Source organism: Triplophysa dalaica, chromosome 20, assembly GCF_015846415.1.
Source record: "Triplophysa dalaica isolate WHDGS20190420 chromosome 20, ASM1584641v1, whole genome shotgun sequence".
NCBI lineage: Eukaryota > Metazoa > Chordata > Actinopteri > Cypriniformes > Nemacheilidae > Triplophysa > Triplophysa dalaica.
In genome coordinates, this window is record NC_079561.1 from 2,811,980 (window position 1) to 2,833,539 (window position 21,560).

At 38.5% G+C, this 21,560-nt stretch overlaps 2 protein-coding genes across 5 annotated transcripts; both read left to right on the plus strand.

Annotated features, from left to right (window-relative positions):
• The first annotated feature begins 1,399 nt into the window (after positions 1 to 1,399).
• On the plus strand, positions 1,400 to 15,031 carry myt1a (myelin transcription factor 1a). Of its 3 annotated transcripts, none has more exons than XM_056733265.1 (23): positions 1,400 to 1,487; positions 5,484 to 5,575; positions 6,026 to 6,080; positions 6,215 to 6,245; positions 6,331 to 6,393; positions 6,486 to 6,721; positions 6,839 to 7,777; positions 7,907 to 8,041; positions 8,150 to 8,240; positions 8,322 to 8,441; positions 8,538 to 8,752; positions 9,138 to 9,328; positions 9,458 to 9,685; positions 9,775 to 9,929; positions 10,033 to 10,095; positions 11,329 to 11,397; positions 11,725 to 11,787; positions 12,246 to 12,329; positions 12,488 to 12,709; positions 12,979 to 13,070; positions 13,159 to 13,262; positions 13,372 to 13,515; positions 13,670 to 15,031. In XM_056733265.1, the coding sequence occupies exons 1-23, from the start codon at positions 1,463 to 1,465 to the stop codon at positions 13,811 to 13,813; spliced, it is 3,561 nt and encodes a 1,186-aa protein (XP_056589243.1). In that variant the 5' UTR covers positions 1,400 to 1,462; the 3' UTR covers positions 13,814 to 15,031. The 3 variants fall into 3 exon arrangements, with proteins under 3 accessions (XP_056589243.1, XP_056589244.1, XP_056589245.1); XM_056733266.1 differs by lacking the exon at positions 1,400 to 1,487 and adding an exon at positions 3,205 to 3,248; XM_056733267.1 differs by lacking the exon at positions 1,400 to 1,487 and adding an exon at positions 3,367 to 3,519.
• Positions 15,032 to 15,410: 379 nt separating this feature from the next.
• Positions 15,411 to 21,373, plus strand: pcmtd2a (protein-L-isoaspartate (D-aspartate) O-methyltransferase domain containing 2a). Of its 2 annotated transcripts, none has more exons than XM_056733271.1 (6): positions 15,411 to 15,657; positions 17,818 to 18,134; positions 18,518 to 18,620; positions 18,726 to 18,897; positions 18,980 to 19,103; positions 19,335 to 21,373. In XM_056733271.1, the coding sequence occupies exons 2-6, from the start codon at positions 17,828 to 17,830 to the stop codon at positions 19,760 to 19,762; spliced, it is 1,134 nt and encodes a 377-aa protein (XP_056589249.1). In that variant the 5' UTR covers positions 15,411 to 15,657; positions 17,818 to 17,827; the 3' UTR covers positions 19,763 to 21,373. The 2 variants fall into 2 exon arrangements, with proteins under 2 accessions (XP_056589249.1, XP_056589250.1); XM_056733272.1 differs by having other exon boundaries at positions 17,821 to 18,134.
• Positions 21,374 to 21,560: the final 187 nt, after the last annotated feature.

Consider the following 21,560-nt stretch of genomic DNA (forward strand, 5'->3'; position numbering starts at 1 on the left):
TTTGACATTTTTTGGATGAAATAGTTTTCGTATTTAAATATTCACCGTAACAGTTCAAGGACGGATAATGTAAGTTTCTGGAGAATGTCTCGTATGTACTGGGTGTCAGAATGTAAATAATTGATCTCTCTCCAACCAACAAGATTGCACCAGATATGATCAAATTATTCATAATCAAGAATATTAGTTAATAATTCTCTATCATTAAAACGAAACAGTCTTTACTTAAAGTGCATGTCTATGTATTAGAGTATGTAGTTTATGGAAGAAAAAATTGCTTTGATTTACAGGCTGCATAAACTTGGTGCCCTTTAAAACTACTCACAGATAAACCTCTGAAAGCTTTTCACACTTCCTGCAGGCCACTAAGTATAGATTCCTTAATAAGCACCCCTGGCCTCCTCAATACGTCCCATGGTCCCCCTTCTAACCATGGCAACAGTACGTTGGTGATTGTGTGGGGGGGGGGATTCTCAGCATCATTATCAGCAGGCCCATCTGTCATGGGGGGTAAGACCTCAGCTCTTGTAAGAGGCCTACGTGCTCCAGCAGTAACCCAGCACATATGCCTTCACACTGGGCTGACAGTGGAGAGAGTGGGGGAGAGGTGCAGCAGACAGCACAGATTGAGTTTGGGAAAGAAAAAGTGAGCCTGGACTGAGGGCATGAGGTTTCATTGATGGATTGATTAACTTATATATAGGCCGAGGGATTTTTTGTGAATGAATTGAAAAAAAAATGAAAAATGAAATAAATTAATATGCTTGGGTCAAACAGAGAAAACACTTACTCACATTGTTTAGTTAATATGCAAAAAGGGACGTATAAGAGATTTCAAGAAATGTTGAGGAAACAATAAGTTCTGGGTGCTCGTCTTAACTACGTTACTATATTTTAAGAATTGAAAATGTAAAATCCCGCTTTTAAAGTGGAAGAATTATACTTATTATATTTTACACAAAAGACAAAACAAAGTTTTATGTATTTACACTCACATTGTTTAGTTTATATGCTAAAAGTGGTGAATTAGACCTTTCAAACTAATGTTTTACAACTAGAATGAGGAAACAATAAGTTCTGGCTAGGCTCGTTTCAATTACGTTAATATATTTTAAAAATTGAAAATGTAAAATCACACTTTTAGAGTGGAAGATTTATACTTAACTTTTTATTTTAAAAGAAAAAGTTCTACTAAAATAAAGGAATCCCTCATGATCCCTCACAGAAGTAGAACAAGACAAGCTTTTGTTTTCATTTTTAGAGGTCATTGTTTGGGGACATCGAGAGTGAGGCGCAGCCTGATTGGCTCGCCGCGGGAGACAAAAGTACTCCGCTGCCTCTGATTGGTGGACACACACTAAGCCAAATTAGACCGCCCACCTCCGTAAGTTTTCTTTAAAGTAACTTTCTCTGTGATGAAGTTGAGTTTTGCGGTGACAAAGGCGAAGAAATCACCGCAAAGATGAAGCTGTGCAAAACGTTTCTCGGTGAGTCCAGGATTTTACTTTCCTTGATCTTGTTCTTTCTAAATTCAGTCTTATGCGCCGCAGTTTTGCTTATGTTTTCACGTGGGTGTGCGAGATATTTCTTTGTTTTTAATAAGAATGACACCTACAATTCTATGTATTACAAATGATAATTTGGCGTTTGCTGACAATGTTTATTAGTTAAGATTCACTTTTGTTGGAGAGAACTTTGGCTGGCAGAAGGCACAGATGTTGTCTTCCTTTTTCGTTTACTTTCATTTTAAGTATCGATGCACATTTTTGACAGACTTTCAAATTTTGACAGTTTTAACTTCTTCAAAGTTGTTGAGAAACATGTAGCCTATTATTGATGAATAGCATGGTGTGTCTGAATAGTTAAAACTTGATAAACTAAACCCGATCTAGAGAGTTTGCGAACAAAGGGAACTTTTGTTTCCCAGAGGGATTTGTGCCTTAAACTCTGAGACTGACGGACTTCTGGCATATTAGAACTTTTGTATTAGGGAGGGACGCTGTCGGATCAGTCCATCTGGCAATGGGGGGATTCCGGGGTGTTGTGCTCAGCTGGCGTCCTATGTAATATTTATACACAGTGTCTGGCCAGTGTGAACAGACTGTGGCTTTAATTGTATGCCGGGCCTTCCATCTGTATGAAACTTTAGGATGAGGGCTAAGCAAAGTTCCAGCTGGTAACCGAAGAACTTAGGCCTCATTAAATATGCAAAACTCTCAAAGGCCTTTCTACTACGCGAAACTTTTTGAAGTTAAAAGCCCCCACCCCTACCCCCTTCATGTCTTTACATTTTCACCGTTTTATTGTAGTTTTGTATATTGTAGAAAAACTGCATATTAGTCGTGTTTTTACTCACTGACTTTTTACTGCTCTCTTTATCATACGATTTCATAATATGGATGAATTAAAATTCTATATGATCAGTTTCACAATGTTTGGCTGTGGATTAGCCTACATTCTATTTGCGTTGCTGGCAACTTTGACAACAAATTATATTATTTAACTGTTTATCGAGAATAAATAAATTGTTGGATGCTATATTTATTTTTCCAGAAACATGTCACGTACTTAAGCTTCTAAAATCATACAGGAAAGCAGTTCAACACTTTAAAGCAAGATAGACAAGAAAAAATAGACCCAAAATACATATAATACAGTGTGAACGGTATTCATAGCCTACTGAATAATCTCTTTTATCGGAAGCGAATAATAGACAGATTTATAACGTTTTAAGGAATAAAACGATTTTGTTTTGATGTTGAAATTGTGTTATTTTGTTTTGAGTTGTGTAACTTAGTTTTATGTGTTATTCGATCAGTGCATTATTGTTGCACTGCTCTGTGTTTGCTGAAGACGGCGCATTTCCCCCCCGCCGCCGATAGAGCTCTTGTCCATGGTACTGAAACAGCGCTGTCTTGGGTGCTGAACTTTCGGAACGACCCAGAACGAAATGGTTTCAAATTTAAGAAATGTTTGTATTTAATAAATAGCTAAATATTCAAAACGTTTAATATATACATATATGTTTTACTTTAGACAAGAAATGCATTGCTAACCGTGCATTTTAGCGACTGGATTATGCGTCAAATGATTTAAAATCCACACTGCGTGTGCGTGTGTATTTCATATCGGGTGGGTGGGGGTCAACAGCGACCCTCTCTCCATCTTGTGTTGTACACGATTTACTATGATGATGATGTCACAGCACAGGGTAGAGGAGGGGTGGACAATGGGCCTGTGAGCGAAAGGTAAGTCAATATCGTTTTCGCCGACACACCGTGTGGAGAAATGATTTTGGCTACATTTGTGAAAACATTACGCGCCGATTGAAGGATACACGCGCATTGCATACAACATGAGGAGTTTTGGGACGATCCTGTACGAATTATCAGAGGTTTTTAGCGACTCTGTTTGAAGGGGAGGTGTACAACAACGAAGTTAACAGACAGAGCCTACAAAGAACAAGAGGCCGTTCGTATCTCCCTGAAAAACATCGTCAATGGGATACGTTTGCTTATGGTACGTTTCTTTTATGCTGTTTTGGACGCCGATGGAAAGCGTGTGTCGGATTCGGTGTTAAAAAAGGGTTGCTCGTTATGATGTCCTTTACTCTTGACGCCAAATGGACGCCGGGCGAGTAATCTCTTAAAGAAGCAGCGTTATTTGAGGGTGTTTACATTTTCACATTTCGTCTCAATTTTGGGCTTGTGTAATAATTGTGTTTCAGGCCATAGTTGTATTGTGTATATACGCTTCCACAAAACATTATGATGTTTGTAATGCCTTTTGTAAAAACGTATTAACTTAAACGGGCCTGTATTCCTATAACATAATTATTCTGTTCCTCATATTTCGTGGTTAAAGGACACACATTTATAGTTATCTTACGTTTCTTTGAGTGCGTGTTTAAAAGAATACGGTTGAAGTTTAAATGCAGGCCTATTCATTGGAAGTTTGTTCATAGTATAAGTCAAAGCCTATAGGCATTGTATTTTGTGGGACTGAATAAATAGTGATTAGAAACCCTTTAGCAACGGACAAGTAGCATATGTTTGGACCGCTGTCGAATTGTTTTCTTAAATGCTATTGTGTGCGTTATAGGAGAAACAAAACAATGCGAACGAACCATCTGTTTACTTCAGGATAGGCCTACATAATGCACATCATCTATGTGATGATCGCATATTAAATTCATACTGCTTCGTACCCTATACTGTATATTTATGTCTATTTAATATGTTGTTTGGACTTTATTCTTTATAGATTTTGTTAACACCTTTATACTTGAAACAAACTGTGCTTTTGGCGTTGCATTATGAGTTACATGAAATATAAAACTTAAGAAATAGTCAGTTGGAGGCGATCAGTGTTCTAGACATTTATTTCTTGTATTGCTTAATATTTCCAACTTATATTTTAACAGTATACAGTGCTAGAAATGCGAAAGGTTTGGCTGGTAGTAATTGAAAGGCGTGGTGGTGTGCTACTCGGAAGTGGTTATGCGCTGCAGTTTTTTTAAGGCAAAGGGTCCGACAGGGACAAAAGAAATCCAACTAATATTATAATATTATTCATAATCCTTGTACTTAAGTTTATTCTATTGTGGCTTACTCCGTGGGGTCAATTCATAGATACATGCGAATTAAACGTCAAACATTTGTATGCATTTTATTCTTCCCTTATACGCAACACTGAGCTATAAGAAAGGTTTGCGGTGCGTAGTGCGTCACGTCCGCAAATGCTGCAATTGTTGCGGTTCTCAAGGGAATTCCCTCCTCTGTTACGCATGTGTGTGTGTGTGTGTGTGTGTGTATGTGTGTGAAGTAGCTGAGCACCAGGTGCTAGTTAAAACGTAATCAGACTACATGTAATGACGCCGTGATAAAACAGCTGGGTCGCGGTCGGATCTCTCGTCACTCAGGATGTATAATCGACACTAGGCCCATGAAGGCACGCAGACTCGGTGTCAAACTGTGATGGACTGTTGAAAGGCCATAGTGGCCAAAGTGTGTCCTCAATGGGCTATTCAACGTTTGCTTCCGAAATGTTAAAAGTAATAACAATAAATGATGCAACACCTGTTTGTGAGTCTGCGTGGCCAGTGGAGATTTGTTTGGTTTTCATTCTTGGGGCTCCACAAGCATCAATTTGTGGTTTGCTTGTTGTTTGACTGGCTATACATTTCAAGCACACTAATGTGATAAAATGTACTTTTCTCCAGGTCTATGTGTGAGATCAGTAAACGCACATCACATTATAACACTATAAATTACTTTTATGTTCCATCAATTATGTTCTGCACATGGCAGTATCACTAATGCTAAACTAATTATACAAACTTGCATCCATATACATGAACATTGACTATGTTGTGTGTTAAGCGCCATAATGTAAGTGTGCAGTTTTTATGTTGTTTCCTTGTTCCATGCACAATATGACGAGAATTAAATGGTTGCGTTTATCTCTCACTTTCTTTCCCTCAGAGAATGAGTTCAGGGGGCAGCTGCTGAACCAGAGGTGGACACGAGGGGACAGAATCAGCAGCTGGGAGAACAGGAGGATCAAGAAAATTAAAGTATGACATTTTTGATGTGTGATCTATCGTGTCATTACACTCAAGAACAAACGGGCTGCAAATTCTTCATTCCCCTTTTCGCCTCGACATCAGTCCCGGATCTGTATCTTTTCCTCTTCTCTCTTTCTTACACTCCCTTGCCATTTCCCTGTCTTATATTTCACATTTCCACCATTGATATTGCATTTCGATTGGATGTGTATAGTTAATTTAGCACTTACAAAGCATTTAAATGGATTCGGGGCTACTTTGTGAATTTAGACCCCCTCACATCTGAGTATCATTTCACACACAGTATGATGAACGGAGTTCATTATCAGAAAAACATTTGAAATGCAAAGATAAGAGAAGTTATACTGATTTTATGTAGGGATTATAATGAGTAAATAATAGTCCATAATAAACACATCGCGCTAAATAAAGGTCTGTGCACCCGTGTATGTGTTTCAGATGAACCAAGAAGCAGATGAGAAGCGCACAAGGACTCGCTCGAAAGGCATCAGAGGTGAGATACACAGAACATTTTAAGAATCTACCAGTTGAACAAAAAATATTTTTGTGACACTATAGTGGTCTGTACTATTACAATTATTTACATTCATGGCTGACGTGGCGTTTTTATCTCTATCCTTAACCAAGTTCCTCTTGAGCTTGTTGGACAAGACTACAGGTGAGATCATGAGCTGTTGTGTTTTAACGTTTTACGAGTTTGGTTGTCTTAATAAATATAGTTAATCAACACATTTGTTGAACAGCTGCCCAACGCCAGGATGCGACGGCTTAGGCCATGTCAGTGGAAAATACGCACGACACAGAAGGTTGGTAGTATTATCTGTCTCTCATAGAAGCAAATACGAAAAAACAAGTCAACACATTCCCTTCTAATCTTTCATCTCTCTCTACCTTCCAGTGCACTAGGTTGTCCATTAGCGAAGAAAAGAAAACTCCAGGAGGCAGAGGAGAATCAACCAGCTTCCAAAAAGAAGCCCAACCCCCTTAAGCTAGCCATGGATGATGGGTTCAATGCAGAAAGCGACACAAACAGTGAAACAGAAACGAAAGATGAGGGTGCAGAGTCAGAAGAGGAGACGGCCGATAAAGAAGTTGATGCGAAAGAAAATACACCAACATCAGAAGCAATGACAGGTGGGTTTATGTCCATTAAACCATTCGATTTATCAATGTTAGGTTGTTTTAGCAATGAGAGTTGGATAGGAACAGTGTGTTCAGCTTTTAATTTACATCCATCCTTGTTTGCTTTAGTTGAATGTTCACAAGCTGATCCAGAAGAGAAGAAGTCACCAGTCAGAGATGCTTCGAGTCCAATCGCAGAGATTGAAAGTGAGAAGGAGCAAGAAAACACAGAAGATCCATCAATTCAACAAATCACATTAGACACTGAAGCTGAAGAGGGGCTTCAGGTTGCCACCGATATTCAGGCTCGGGAGGAAGAGGTAGAGCAGGAGGCGGAAGAGATTACAGAAGAGGAAAGAGTGACACTGCAGCTAAAAGAGACTGATGAGACTGTGCAGACAATAGAGGAAGAAGAAGAAGAGGAAGAGGAGGAGGAGGGAGAAGAAGAAACGCAATGTTCCAGCCAGAAGAACAACTTAGATCACCAATACTTCAGTGGAGACTTTGGCAAAGTCCAGACCAAAGTGACTGAAGAGACGGAGAGAGACAGTGAAGATGATGAAGGAGATGAAGAGGAGGAAGAACAGACCCAAGTAGCTCCTTCTGACTCCCTGATCGCCCCTGTCACCACTTCAGCTCAGGAATTAGAACCACACGTGAGAACCACTCTTGCCGAAGATGAGGAGGAGGAAGAGGATGAGGAAGAAGAGAGAGACGATGCTTCGGATAAAGACTCGCCCACTGTAGTTATCGAGTTGGGGTCTGACGGAGACGAAGAGGAGGAAGAGGAGGAGGAAGATGACGGTGAAGAGGAAGAGCCAGATGAAGCAGATGATGAGGACTTGGACAGCATGTCACTGAGGTCAGAGGTAACAGATGACTCCGAGACGTACGACATGACACGGGGTAACCTCGGACTGCTGGAACAGGCCATTGCACTGAAAGCTGAGCAGATAGATCGCAGCTCAGAGGAGAGCTGCTCTCCTGGGCAGCAACTGTACCACAGCCCGGAGGGGAGTTTGGGGAAAGGCATGGACATCACGGCACGCAGAGGATACTATGGCAAAGGTGATAAGAAGTGCTTAACTTGCAATGAATTTTGGGACTTTTTATGACCCAAACGTAACGTCTAGAAAATCAATGCATTCAAGTGGAGCTCAATTGGTTTTACATTTCCTGTCTGTTTCTTGAGCATAGAAGGATCAAGATCAGATAAGAAGGAAATCAAGTGCCCCACACCAGGGTGTGATGGGACAGGTCATGTGACTGGACTGTACCCACACCACCGCAGCCTTTCTGGGTGCCCACACAAAGATCGAATCCCTCCAGAGAGTAAGCATTTTTTAGCATTGTAGCATTGACATGTACAGGTATTCGGTGTTTGAATTCAAACTTAAGCTTAAATACTGTATTTACTAATGGGTCTCATCTTGGCCCTAGTCCTGGCAATGCATGAGAACGTACTGAAGTGTCCAACACCTGGATGCACAGGGCAGGGACACGTCAACAGCAATCGCAACACACATCGCAGGTACGGCCTTTTCACTTATTTCATCTTGGCCTATGAAGCTTTAAAGTCTGTTATGTAAACCATAATGTTTCTTTCTTTCAGTCTGTCTGGCTGCCCCATTGCTGCCGCAGGGAAACAAAAGACCCAGGAAAAGCAGTCACAGCCTCAGACCTCCATCAGCGATCCCTCCACTGTAGGTTCTAACTCAGACAGAGTCCTCAGGTGAGTCCTCAGCTTGATCCTCGGTACTCAAATAGACATGACTGCTTTTAAAGAATCATTAGGATGATCTTCACGGTCTTGTTTTTCTCTCTGCAGACCGATGTGTTTTGTGAAACAGCTCGAGATCCCACAATATGGCAGCTTCAGACCCAATTCAATGCCAGCCACTCCTAGGGCAAACCTGGCCAAGGAGCTGGAGAAGTATTCCAAGGTGTCTTTCGACTATGCAAGCTTCGATGTGCAGGTGTTTGGCAAGCCAATGCTTGCCCCCAAAATGCCCACCAGCGAAACCTTACCTAAAGCCTTCAAACGTAAGAACCTTTATTCTTTATATATGTGGTCAGTTACTGTTTTGTATACAATTCATAGTCCGGTATTTTTTGTGCAGTGATTTTGTGTAGTGTCAAGAAAATATTTTTTTCCAGTATTATGAATAAAAGAACGTACTTGGAAATCTATCATGTTTGTAATCTAGAATTCACAGCGATAAACACACATGACCAAGTAGTCAAAAAATGACAAAGATAGGTTATGTCTACTTTGATGCTTATAATATCTTAATTAGTTGATGTAACTTTACACATATAAGAAACACACATAGTCATACATTGAACAAAAACAGCAAATGGTGGTTTGCTTGGACAAGTACCTTATAGAAAGACCTATTCTTATTAAAAGCTAAACATTTTCCCAAAGCCTCATCCCCGAGCCACAGCCTATCCGGAGGATACACCAAAAGCAGTTCCTCTTCCACCTCCAGCGGGTACGACTATACCCACGATGCTGAAGCTGCTCACATGGCTGCCACTGCCATTCTCAACCTGTCCACCCGATGCTGGGAGAGACCAGAAAACCTCAGTACCAGAGAGCCAGACCAGGGTGACAAGGTGGGTGTCTTTCTCACATACGTACAGGCCATTTAACCTAGCTTCCAAAGATGACAAAAATTCATCTTGCACCAAGAATGATTTGTTTTCATATAGCTACATGGCTCAATTTTCATTGATTTAATTTAGGACACGGACATTGAGGTGGACGAGAACGGCACATTGGACCTCAGCATGAAGAAACCCAAAACGGATGGAGTGAGATCACCAGAACCCTCCTCACCTTCGTCGTCATCTTCTCAACACCACGGTGTCACCTCGCCCCACTCAAGCCACACCTACAAACAAGAAGAGTGGGAGGGGCCTCTGGACTACACCAAGTCAAACCGACAAAAAGAAGAGGATGAGCCAGAAGAGGTCAATATTTCATATTTATTTCAAGTGAGTAAGGTGAATGTCTTGTGGGGTGTCACAGTCCTTACGTTTAGATGATCTATTGTTCTCAGGTGGAGTACACCATTCACTCATATGCCTCCTCTGAGGTAGAAGATGATGATGCCACTCAGGAGAGCCTAGAGGACAGGAAGTACCCTGGTGAGGTCACTACCTCCAGCTACAAGGTCAAGTTCCAGCCCAAAGACTGCAAGAAAGAAATCTTGGTGTAAGTGTCCACCAACCATCTATTACCATGGAAATCATTTCGTAGAAATAACTTAAGCAAAAATATTCCACAGTGAGGTAATGGTCTTTTTCTCTTTCTCCAGATGTCCCACCCCGGGTTGTGATGGCAGTGGACATATAACCGGGAACTATGCATCTCACCGCAGGTATGGCAGATGCAACAGCATGTTGTTTTTAAGGCTGACCTGCACCACTCCTCGTTTCTTTTATTCCTTCTGTTTTCATTTCTCTCAAGCCAGCTACATTTTCTTCCTTCTGTAGCATTAAACTGTGCAGTGAATAAATAGCAATTGGCCCATAATGCACCACTTGGTGCATTCAGCCTGTAGAATGATGTTAAAGGAGTAGTTCACTTTCAAAATAAATGTTCATGATAATTTACCAACCCCCATGTCATCTAAGATGTTTATGTATTTTTCTTTAGTCAAAAAGAAATGAAGGTTTTTGATGAAAACATTCCAGGATTTTTCTCCATATAGTGGACTTCAATGGACTCCAAATTTACAGTTTCAGTGCAGCTTCAAAGTGCTTTAAATGATACCAGACGATGAATAAAGGTCTTATCTAGTGAAACGATCGGTCATTTTCTAAAAGGACAAAAAATGTATGTGCTTTGTAAACACAAATGCCTAATTACGTTAAAAACTTGTAAACACTGACTCGGTACTTCCACCTACGTCTAGCGTGACCTTTTCAACTTAATTACGTATTCTGTGAAGTCATGAACGCGCATTGCAGAACAGAGCAAGGCGAGCATTTGTGTTTATAAAGCATTTTTTTTTTTTTTTTTAGAAAATGACCAATCGTTTCGCTATATAATACCTTTATTCATCATCTGCTATCATTTAAAGGCCTTTTGAAGCTGCACTGAAACTGTCGTTTTGACTTTCAGCCGTTTAGAGTCCATTGAAATCCACTATATGGAGAAAAATCCTGGAATGTTTTAATCAAAAACCATAATTTCTTTTCGACTAAAGAAAAAAAAACATAAACATCTTGGATGACTTGGGGGTGAGTAAATTATCATGAAAATTTATTTTGAAAGGGAACTACTCCTTAAAGCATATGTACTATTTAAAAGTGCTATCCAATTACCCTCTGTTACCCGATTTAACATCATTCATGACCATCTAATCCTAGTATACCAACTACATTCATTATTCTTTTAAAACTAGAGATTTGTAAATGCACTGCTCTAACAACACATGCATGATGAAAACACAACACAAAACATAATGAAGTCTTTTTTTCTACTTTGTATGTGGTAACTCCTCATTCTGATTTGTATTGTACAAATCAGAGTTTGTATCCTCTTTCATTCCTAAATTAAATCTTCTCCCTCGATTCTTTCTTCCTGCTGCTTTTCTACTGCTCTTCAGTCTCTCTGGTTGTCCCCTTGCTGATAAAAGTCTTCGGACCCTCATGGCTGCCCACACTGCTGAACTCAAGTATGTCTATGCTGTTTCCTCTAATGAGCCCTCGACACACCTGACTGCTTTTACTTGAATCTACTGAATACTTCTGTTATAACTTCTTACCAAGTATTGTCCTTTCTTGATACAGCGCCGGTCTTTGCGCTTGTCACTCTTATGCATTCTTATGCATTAATCCCTTTTTCAAGGAACTGTGTTCCAGATTCGCATCAAACTAGCTGATTCACAGAAAATAGTGAACTCATGCTTAAACTTGAATCTTTGATTAGATATTTATTTGAACGGTTTCATTCCGAAGCGATATTGTATTTATGCTAACCTATCTTTCTGTCGAACCTCCAGATGTCCTACTCCAGGTTGTGATGGATCAGGCCACATCACTGGAAACTATGCTTCCCATAGAAGGTATAGTAATTAAAAGTCTTGCATCACATTTTCCCCTTCACACCTCTTTGCAAAAAGTGAGGACTTTATTATTCCATGTATTAGTATTTATGTCATGATTTCAGTACAAATATTAAAACATCCTTAAAACAAGATGCATTTACTCGAGAGTTGTGTAACATGGTACTTTATAATAGTAAAATAGTTGATGTTTCTTACCCTACTAGCATTTTCTTACCTGTATTTGCTTTAAAAGACCATGACAAATGTATGTTTAAAATAAGAGGAAAGAACTACAGGTTATTGATAATGGGGTAAGAATAAACTTATTTTAGTATGTATTCTCTAAAAAACATAATGCAGATCAAGAAACTTGAGTTAGCTATTTTTCAGCTATCAAATGTCACATTTCATAAAACTCAGTCATTAACTTGATATGATACATATGAAACCACATATATTCTCTTTTGTCTCTTTAGTCTGTCTGGATGTCCACGTGCCAAGAAGGGCGGGATCAAAACCACCCCAACTAAGGATGACAAGGAAGATTCAGAGCTGTTAAAGTACGTTTTGATCAAAAAATATGTTTTGTCGAAAGAAACCATTGAGTTATATCTAAAAACATCCCACATTCATACATAATACATAAGACTGACTGCCAGTTCATCACTAACCATTATACATAAGACTGACTGCCAGTTCATCACTTACCTCCCTACAGGTGCCCAGTGCCAGGTTGTGATAGTCTGGGGCATATCAGTGGGAAATATGCCACCCACCGCAGTGCCTATGGGTGCCCGCTGGCAGCACGCCGGCAGAAAGAGGGCATGTTAAATGGCACACCATTCTCCTGGAAAGCTTTCAAAAGTGAAGGCCCAACCTGCCCCACGCCAGGGTGTGATGGCTCGGGACATGCCAATGGCAGTTTCCTTACTCATCGCAGGTATAAACGGAGTCTGGTGAAATAAGCAGAAAAATATGGATAAGAGGATATGATTTTTAATCCAGCTGTAGGACAACAAAGCACCTTTGTGATCAGACTTGCATACAGACATGCAAAATACTTTTCCTAGATTTGAAACAGAACTGCAAGAGTTGAGTTATCAAAGAAATACTATATAAATGTCTCTGTTTTGTAATGTTGCAAAAGACTGAGGCTTATTTCAGAATGATGTAAGCTCACAATAACAAGTCTTTATAATCTGTTTTCAGTCTATCAGGGTGCCCTAGAGCTTCGGCAAACAAGAAGAGAGCAAGGTTCCCAGGAGATGACTACATAAGCAAAAAATTCAGGGCAAGTGATGGTAAGCTCAAAAAAAGAGACATTTTTAGTCCCAAAAATGTTTGTGCTGTAGTCTTCATTAATGTGGGTTTTCTTTATATCCCCCTCAGTGCTTGACAATGATGAGGACATTAAACAGCTGAACAAAGAAATCAATGAGTTGAATGAATCAAACTCTGAGATGGAGGCAGACATGTCCAACCTACACACACAGGTCTGCCTTTAACCAATTCCCTTACTGTCAAAAAATTCAGTTTATGATATCGAAGGCCCACTAAACGTGACTTCTTGAATGAGCTGATTATGTTTTTTTATCTCTATAGATCTCATCCATGGAGAAGAACCTCAAGAGCATGGAGGAGGAGAACAAACTCATTGAGGAGAAGAATGAGGCCATGTTCATGGAGCTGTCAGGCCTGAGCCAGGCTCTCATCCGCAGTCTTGCCAACATCCGTCTACCACAGATGGTCAGTCTGATGCAACCCATTATGTTGTAATGACTAAAGCCTACAGAAATATGGGACATTCTGAAATTAATAATTCAATCTAGCTTCGTAAATATACAGGAGGAAAAAATGTAATTGAAAAAACTAATAAACTGTGTTTTCTTGCTTACTACAGCAAGAGCCAATCACCGAACAGAATTTTGACACTTATGTGGACACACTGACCCACATGTTCACCGATAAAGAGTGCTATCAGAACCCGGAGAACCGAGCCCTACTTGAGTCCATCAACCAGGCCGTCAAAGGCATCGAGGTGTGAGCAGAGGAGCAACGACTGCAAGACACTGTGGGTTGCATAACCAGACCAACAACATTAAAATCCCATCTAAGGACATTCAGGTTTTCTATGCGGCACCTTCTATGCGGCACCTTCCAAAACGAGGAACCCGTGGAACTCAGATGAAAGGACCAAAATCCAATTCCAAATTAAGCTGCTTAGCAATTTCGAGGAGATACGATCCTTTGCCTCTTAAACCAAGCTGGCTCTTCTTCTTTTGGGGGTATTTTTGGAGTAAACCATTTGGTAATGTTTTATAGAGCAACTATCACCAACACTGATTTGCCTTTCCTACGTCTCTCAGTGCATTGGAGGCTGCTGTGAACAATAAGTCGTGAGATTTTCTGGTCGTGTGTCTGTGTGTGTGGGGTCGGGGGGTGAGTCCGTATGTAAGTGTGTGTACCAGATCGTTTTTATGTGTACTGTCCGAAGGTGAATTAATGATTAATGGCCTCCCTCTGCAGAAATATGATTAGTACGTGGCGACACTGCTACATTTGAACCCTGTATGATAATGTTGTCTCATATTTGGTGTAAATGTGCTCTTGTTCCATTCAGTAATATTTATAGTATTTGAGAACATAGATTGCACTTCCACGAATAGTTTGTAGTTTCATCGTCATGTGATTATTGTAATTTATTATTATTATTATTATTGCTACCACTATTTAAATTGGGTCCTTAAAATATACATTTAATTTATTATTTATTCATGTTAAGGTTTATTTTGTTTATTTATTGATCAGTGTCTATTTATGGACTTAATTTATTTCACGAAACAAGATTCTATACACAGCTTTTAGACGGTTATAAAGAGGAGAGACATTGCCCTTCTGTGTTGTGAAAGAGGCAATATTTTAAGAATATCAACAGCAAATTGTTTTATAAACCTTACTATTTATTTTAAAGACAGAGATGTATAATCTCTTTTTTAAGTGCAAATATTTTCTACCTAACGATTTTTATATTGTTTTTTAATATTCTCCTTTATTTAATGAGTTCTGTTTTCCATAAAAGTATTTTGACGCCCTCCAGAGTGAAGTGGGTTGAACAGATATGATGTATTTATTGTTATTTATTTAGTATTTAAGAACAAATTGAATGGAGACCTTGTTGCATATTTATTTTGTAAATGTCTCTGTGTTAGTGGTTGCTGCATATGGATAGTCTTTGCCCATGTTGTTGATAAAATAAATGGGAATTCTATCACCTACAACAAGGAGTCTGTTATAGATTTGCATTGACACGGTTGCACCCCCTGTCAAAACAATTCCCCAACAGGCTGAAAGCTGAAATGGTTGCAGAGTGACAATGTTCTACTTATAAGAAATATTGACTTTAAACATGTTAAGAATTGCTTTGAATTGATGTTAGTATTGAAACACTGTGTTGATAAAAAAGCTCGACTTTACTTTCAGTGTGTTTAGATTGATAAAGGTTCATATCAAACTTATGAAAGTCAACGATGTGTGTATTTCGTAGTCCTATATTACAAAATCCACGTTTGCTACAGGTGCAATTCAGGACCGTGTAACATATGCCCCGTTTTCCGGTCTGCGTTGTGTGCGTGACGTCAGAGAGTCAGCTGGGCAATGTTTACATCCAGCGCTGCTCGCGCTCAACGTTTATGTGCAGAAGCCGAGATAAAGAAACAAGAGGAGGAAACTGACTAAATGAACCTCGTTAACAGACCACAGTCTTTCTTTTAATTCATCGATTTTGCTTGGTCGACTGTAAAGTCGTCGAGGTGCTTTCGTGTGAAAACCCATAGCGTCCATTCCTATTTCCCCCGTCTTTGCCTCCATTTTCACTTGTTTCCTTTGCAGGTAAGACATATAATATATCGTTATTTGGACTGAGTCGTGCCTGTTGTCATGGTGTTTAATTCTCGCAAGGTAATCTAGGTTTTCATTAATACGTGTTTTTGTGCACAACGAACGACGAGTGAATTTAATGATTTGAGTAATTTAACATGTAATTCACCTGTATTTGGGAAATCTCCTGGTGTTCATCGCAAACGTGGTCGTGTACAATAATAGACGTATCTGTCTGTACGGAGCTACGCAAAACGATCGACGTTTGACGTCAAAGTACCGCGAGATCAAATCACGATGGAACTGCGCTTTGCTCTCGCGGTATTTTGAAGTCATACGCGTATCGGTCTGCGCAGCGTGGCGTGAGGTCGAACGCATGAATGGCTTTGTTTCCAAATGGCACGGCTGCACTTGAGCGCACTGTGATTGGTGAAAGTGTTTCTCACATCTGCGGTTTCTGCCACAGCGTCTCCGGGGAAGCTTAATGTTTACAGCAAAGTAGCACAGCGCCACCGTCTGACAATTTAGCACACTTTTTTGTTCCCTGAATGTATGTCGTTACATTAGATTAAAAAAAAATGTGAAATATACAAAACAAAGACAACAAATATGAAAATATGATCTGTTATGTATGGAAGCCCGTTTCCGCCAGGGTTGGGATTTTCTTTTTTTGAATTAGTAAATCATAATAATGACTTAGTATCTCATAATAATGACTTCATTACTCATTATTATGAGATACTAAGTCATTATTATGAGATACTAAGTCATTATTGTGATATACTAAGTCATTATTGTGATATACTAAGTCATTATTTTGAGATACTAAGTCATTATTGTGATATACTAAGTCATTATTGTGATACACTAAGTCATTATTGGGATATACTAAGTCATTATTTTGAGATACTAAGTCATTATTTTGAGATACTAAGTCATTATTATGAGATACTAAACCATTATTATGAGATACTAAGTCATTATTATGAGATTATGGATTTTTTTTAGAATTAATAAATCATAATAATGATTTAGTATCTCATAATAATGACTTAGTCATTACTCATTATTATGAGATACTAAGTCATTATTAAGAGACTAAGTCATTATTATGAGATACTAAGTCATTATTATGAGATACTAAGTCATTATTGTGATATACTAAGTCATTATTGTGATATACTAAGTCGTTATTGGGATATACTAAGTCATTATTTTGAGATACTAAGTCATTATTTTGAGATACTAAGTCATTATTATGAGATACTAAGTCATTATTATGAGATACTAAACCATTATTATGAGATACTAAGTCATTATTATGAGATTATGGATTTTTTTTAGAATTAATAAATCATAATAATGATTTAGTATCTCATAATAATGACTTAGTCATTACTCATTATTATGAGATACTAAGTCATTATTAAGAGACTAAGTCATTATTATGAGATACTAAGTCATTATTATGAGATTATGGATTTGTTTTAGAATTAATAAATCATAATAATGACTTAGTATCTCATAATAATGACTTAGTCATTACTCATTATTATGAGATACTAAGTCATTATTATGAGATACTAAGTCATTATTATGAGATACTAAGTCATTATTATGAGATACCAAGTCATTATTGTGATATACTAAGTCATTATTTTGAGATACTAAGTCATTATTTTGAGATACTAAGTCATTATTATGAGATACTAAACCATTATTATGAGATATTAAGTCATTATTATGAGAATATGGATTTGTTTTAGAAATAATAAATCATAATAATGACTTAGTATCTCATAATAATGACTTAGTATCTCATAATAATGAGTAATGACTAAGTCATTATTATGAGATACTAAGTCATTATTATGAGATACTAAGTCGAAATTTCGATGTCAATAATATGATTTATTAATTCTAAAAAAAAAAATCCCAACCCTGGCGGAAACAGGCTTCCATAGTTATGAAATATAGCACGAGCACAATTTTAAATTTCACACATTTTACTGAAGTTGGATTTGGACATCATCTGGTTCGAACTAATTTGTAAGATTCTCATCAACAACTGTTTATGCAATCATAAGGTTAATGTTGTTTCTAAGATAAGATGTTCCATGCTTTATGGCCCCAATGTAGGTTTAATTCCCTAATGTATGTTTTCCTCCAAAGAAGGGCTAAAATGGGAGGCGCTGTCAGTGCAGGGGAGGACAACGACGAGCTGATTGACAACCTGAAGGAGGCACAATACATTCGCTCTGATTTGGTCGAACATGCCTTCAGGGCTATCGATCGTGCCGATTACTATCTGGAAGAGTTCCATGACAGTGCCTACAAGGATCTGGCCTGGAGACACGGCAACATCCACCTCTCTGCACCTTGTATCTACTCTGAGGTGATGGAGGCCTTAGACCTACAGCCTGGCCTGTCGTTTCTCAACCTCGGCAGTGGCACGGGCTATCTCAGCACCATGGTGGGACTTATACTAGGTTAGTGAATAAAGCATCTAGAAACTGAGTTTGCTTTTGTGCTTTTTATTGTCAACCTGAGATCAAGATAAGACATGGATTCACGTTTTCAAAATGTACAAAAGCTGTCATGTGTCTCAGAAAGGGTCAAGAGGAGTTGATGGGTAGGCCGGGACAGATACAGCCCAAAAGGTGTTGTTGATAACGGAGGCGTGCATTTTAAAATACAGTGGAAAATACGAATAGGAAAGCCTGTGGTAATGTGAATGCCATCTACAAAAAAACAACAAAAGCCTGCAAATATCACTTTCGGGAACACATTAGAACAAATACATATTTTTGTTCGTTGTTTGTTGTTGCATTAACATAAATTAAGGGTTGTACATGTTATGTCTCTTTATCAGGGCCATTTGGTGTAAATCATGGTGTTGAATTGCATGAAGATGTTATAGAGTATGCTTATCAGAAACTGGACTTCTTTATCAAGACAAATGAGAGTTTTGACAGGTGAGTGTAAGGATTACTCCCTGGTTTAGGTTGCAAATTTCACGTGAAAACGCATTGATCTGTTCTGTTATTGAAACATTGCTTAAGGAAATATTTTGATTCCAGGTTTGAGTTCTGTGAACCGTCCTTTGTGGTGGGGAACTGTCTTGAGATTGCCCCCGAAAGTAAGCAGTACGACAGGGTTTACTGTGGCGCAGGGGTCCAGAAGGAACATGAGGACTATATGAAGAAGTTGTTGAAAATCGGGGGTATCTTAGTACTGCCCTTGGAGGAAAAGGTGAAGAATCCAACTGATTTTACAATGCATCTCAGCTAATTCAAGACAGAAATGATGTGTGTTTACATTTCGCATGTTTCAGCTCACTAAAATTACTCGGACGGGTTATAACGCATGGGAATCGAGAAAGATTATTGCTGTGTCCTTTGCACCACTTGTGCTCCCAAAACACAGAGAAAATGGCAAACCTAGACCGGTGTCCTTGCGTAAGTGATATCATTTGTTGTCAACGCATACATTCTGGTCCAACGTCTTAAACCACATTGTAAATCAATGATTCAAAAAATGTATTCGCTCCACTTTTTACCTAAAATGTTAAAACATCGGAAAATACAAAAAGTTTGTGTATAGTATATACAGTAGTAATCATTTTTAATTAGTGCATGTGCTAGAATCTAGTCAAATACATGCTCACCATGTTGTTTCATGTTGCCCAGCTACCATGTTTGAGGTGCGGAGTCTTCAGGATTTGGCTCGTGTCAAGATCCGGCACATCCTGAAGAAATCTGGGTCTGGATCCCTGCCACTACCCAGGAGAACCGGATACAAGAGAAGACATAACCTGAAACATAAACGAGAGCACCGCGATACGGCTCTGCTGACCAACAGTTATTTATTCATGAGTCGTCTGATCCCCGGACCAATGGATAACAACAACAACCAGTCAGCAACAGACAATGAAGATGATGAAGACGAAGACTGCAGGGGGGGGTGTGAACAAGAGGAGAAAGAGGAGAATGTGAGGAGGAAGGAGGGTAGCGTTTTGGTGATAGAGACTCCTGTTAACATCTTGAGGGAGAGGATTCTCAGCCTTCCCCTCCCAGAGCCTCTCAAGATGTATCTTCTTTACTACAGAGAGAAGTAGACCACATTTCCCAGAGTCATGTTATTAAATACCCACAGATCCCTTGCACTATCAAACCTATTTTTTTTTTGTCAACCACTTTCTTTCAAAATGAAATCATTCCATTTTTCCAAGGCAAGGTTCCCTTAAAGAAACAGAAATTATTTTTTGTCTTCATTTACTCACCCTCAAGTTGTTCAAAATCTGTATAAATGTCTTTGTTCTGAAGAACACAAAGAAAGATATTTGGAAGGATGCTTGTAATCAAACACGGAGTACCATAGTAGGAAAATTGCTTTATGAATTTGTTAAATTGAACACAAAAGATATTTTTCGAAGAATGTAGGAAAGCAAACAGTTCTGGGGCACTTTTGACTACCATTGTTATTTTTCCTGCTATGGTAGTCAATGGTGGCCATGAACTGTTGGGTACATGCATTCTTCAAAATATCATTCTCGGCGTTCCTCAAAATAAAACATTTATACATGGAAAACTTGGGTGAGTAAATAAAGACAGAATTTCTATTTTTGGGTGAACTGTTCCTTTAACGTTCAAGAACGTTTTAGGTTGTGTACTGTTTTGCTCACTTCCACTAGAACATTCCACCCGATTGCTCTATTACTGTTACTATTTGATCAAGATACATATACAATGTTATTCTGGGTGGATCAATCTCATTAGGCTTTGTGATGGTTTAAAACATCTAGATTTAGAGTCTGTAGTACTAACAATCGTCATTGAATCATGTCGGTTGTGGTGAGTGACTTTAAATGAACACTGAAGGACAAATATTAAACAAAGGTGGCTAATCATTTACTAAATCATAACCGCGACGTTATATGCCTACTGGCTTCAATTTTCACAAAGATCTACTATAGCAATTACTTGTTCATATTTAAATCAAAATGTCAGTCTCAATGTATTCATAGTTTATGCATAGTAAAACTTTCAATATGTTGAATGCAAGCTATTATAGCTAATTATATTCTTCTGGCGTATGAATTTGTAAAATCAAATGTTTTGTGTGATTTTAAAGTTTTTGTCTAACAATCAACACGGTCAAAGATTTTCAGGAATTATATCCAAAGTGTTTTATCAGTTTAATCCTTTCATGCATAGGTTGCTGCAGTGTACAGCTTTTTTTTATTAAACGCATTTAGTTTTGGTGTTCCTAATTCTGTTTTTGCCTTGACCTGAATTTTGTTCAGTGATGGAGGACACAAAAATAAAAAAAACGTTTTAGTTCTATTGTTACGGTAATGTCAAACCCTTTATTACAGTAAAGGGTTTTGATATTTCAGTTTAAGGACAAGTTCCTTTAAGTTGCAAATCTATTTAACATTTTAACACTCTCATTTTATCAAGTGTTCTGCAACTTGGTACACATAATGCATTACATTGCAAACGAGTGTGAACGTGGCAAATACAACTCGTGTTTATTTTAGGTGGGTGTCAAATGTTGAAAATACCAAATGTCCAAAACGGCTTGTATGAGGCGGATTGCAAAGTTTACAAAATGTCCAACGAGAGCATAACAACAACAACATTAAGCATGGATGTATTCAGAGACATAAATGGACACTGTAGTCTCTGCAGCCATTTAATGTAACAATAAATGAAATGTAAACACTGATAGGAAATGCTCCAATGTGTAGAACATGGATTAAATACAGACTTTGGATTTAGATGGCAGAGGACCATAATTAAGCATTGTAATGCGGTCAGGAGACATGAAATGTACACAATGTGTATACAGCTATACAAATATGAAAATAAGTATTTCCTACACATATGGAGATTTTTTGTGATGACAAAAAA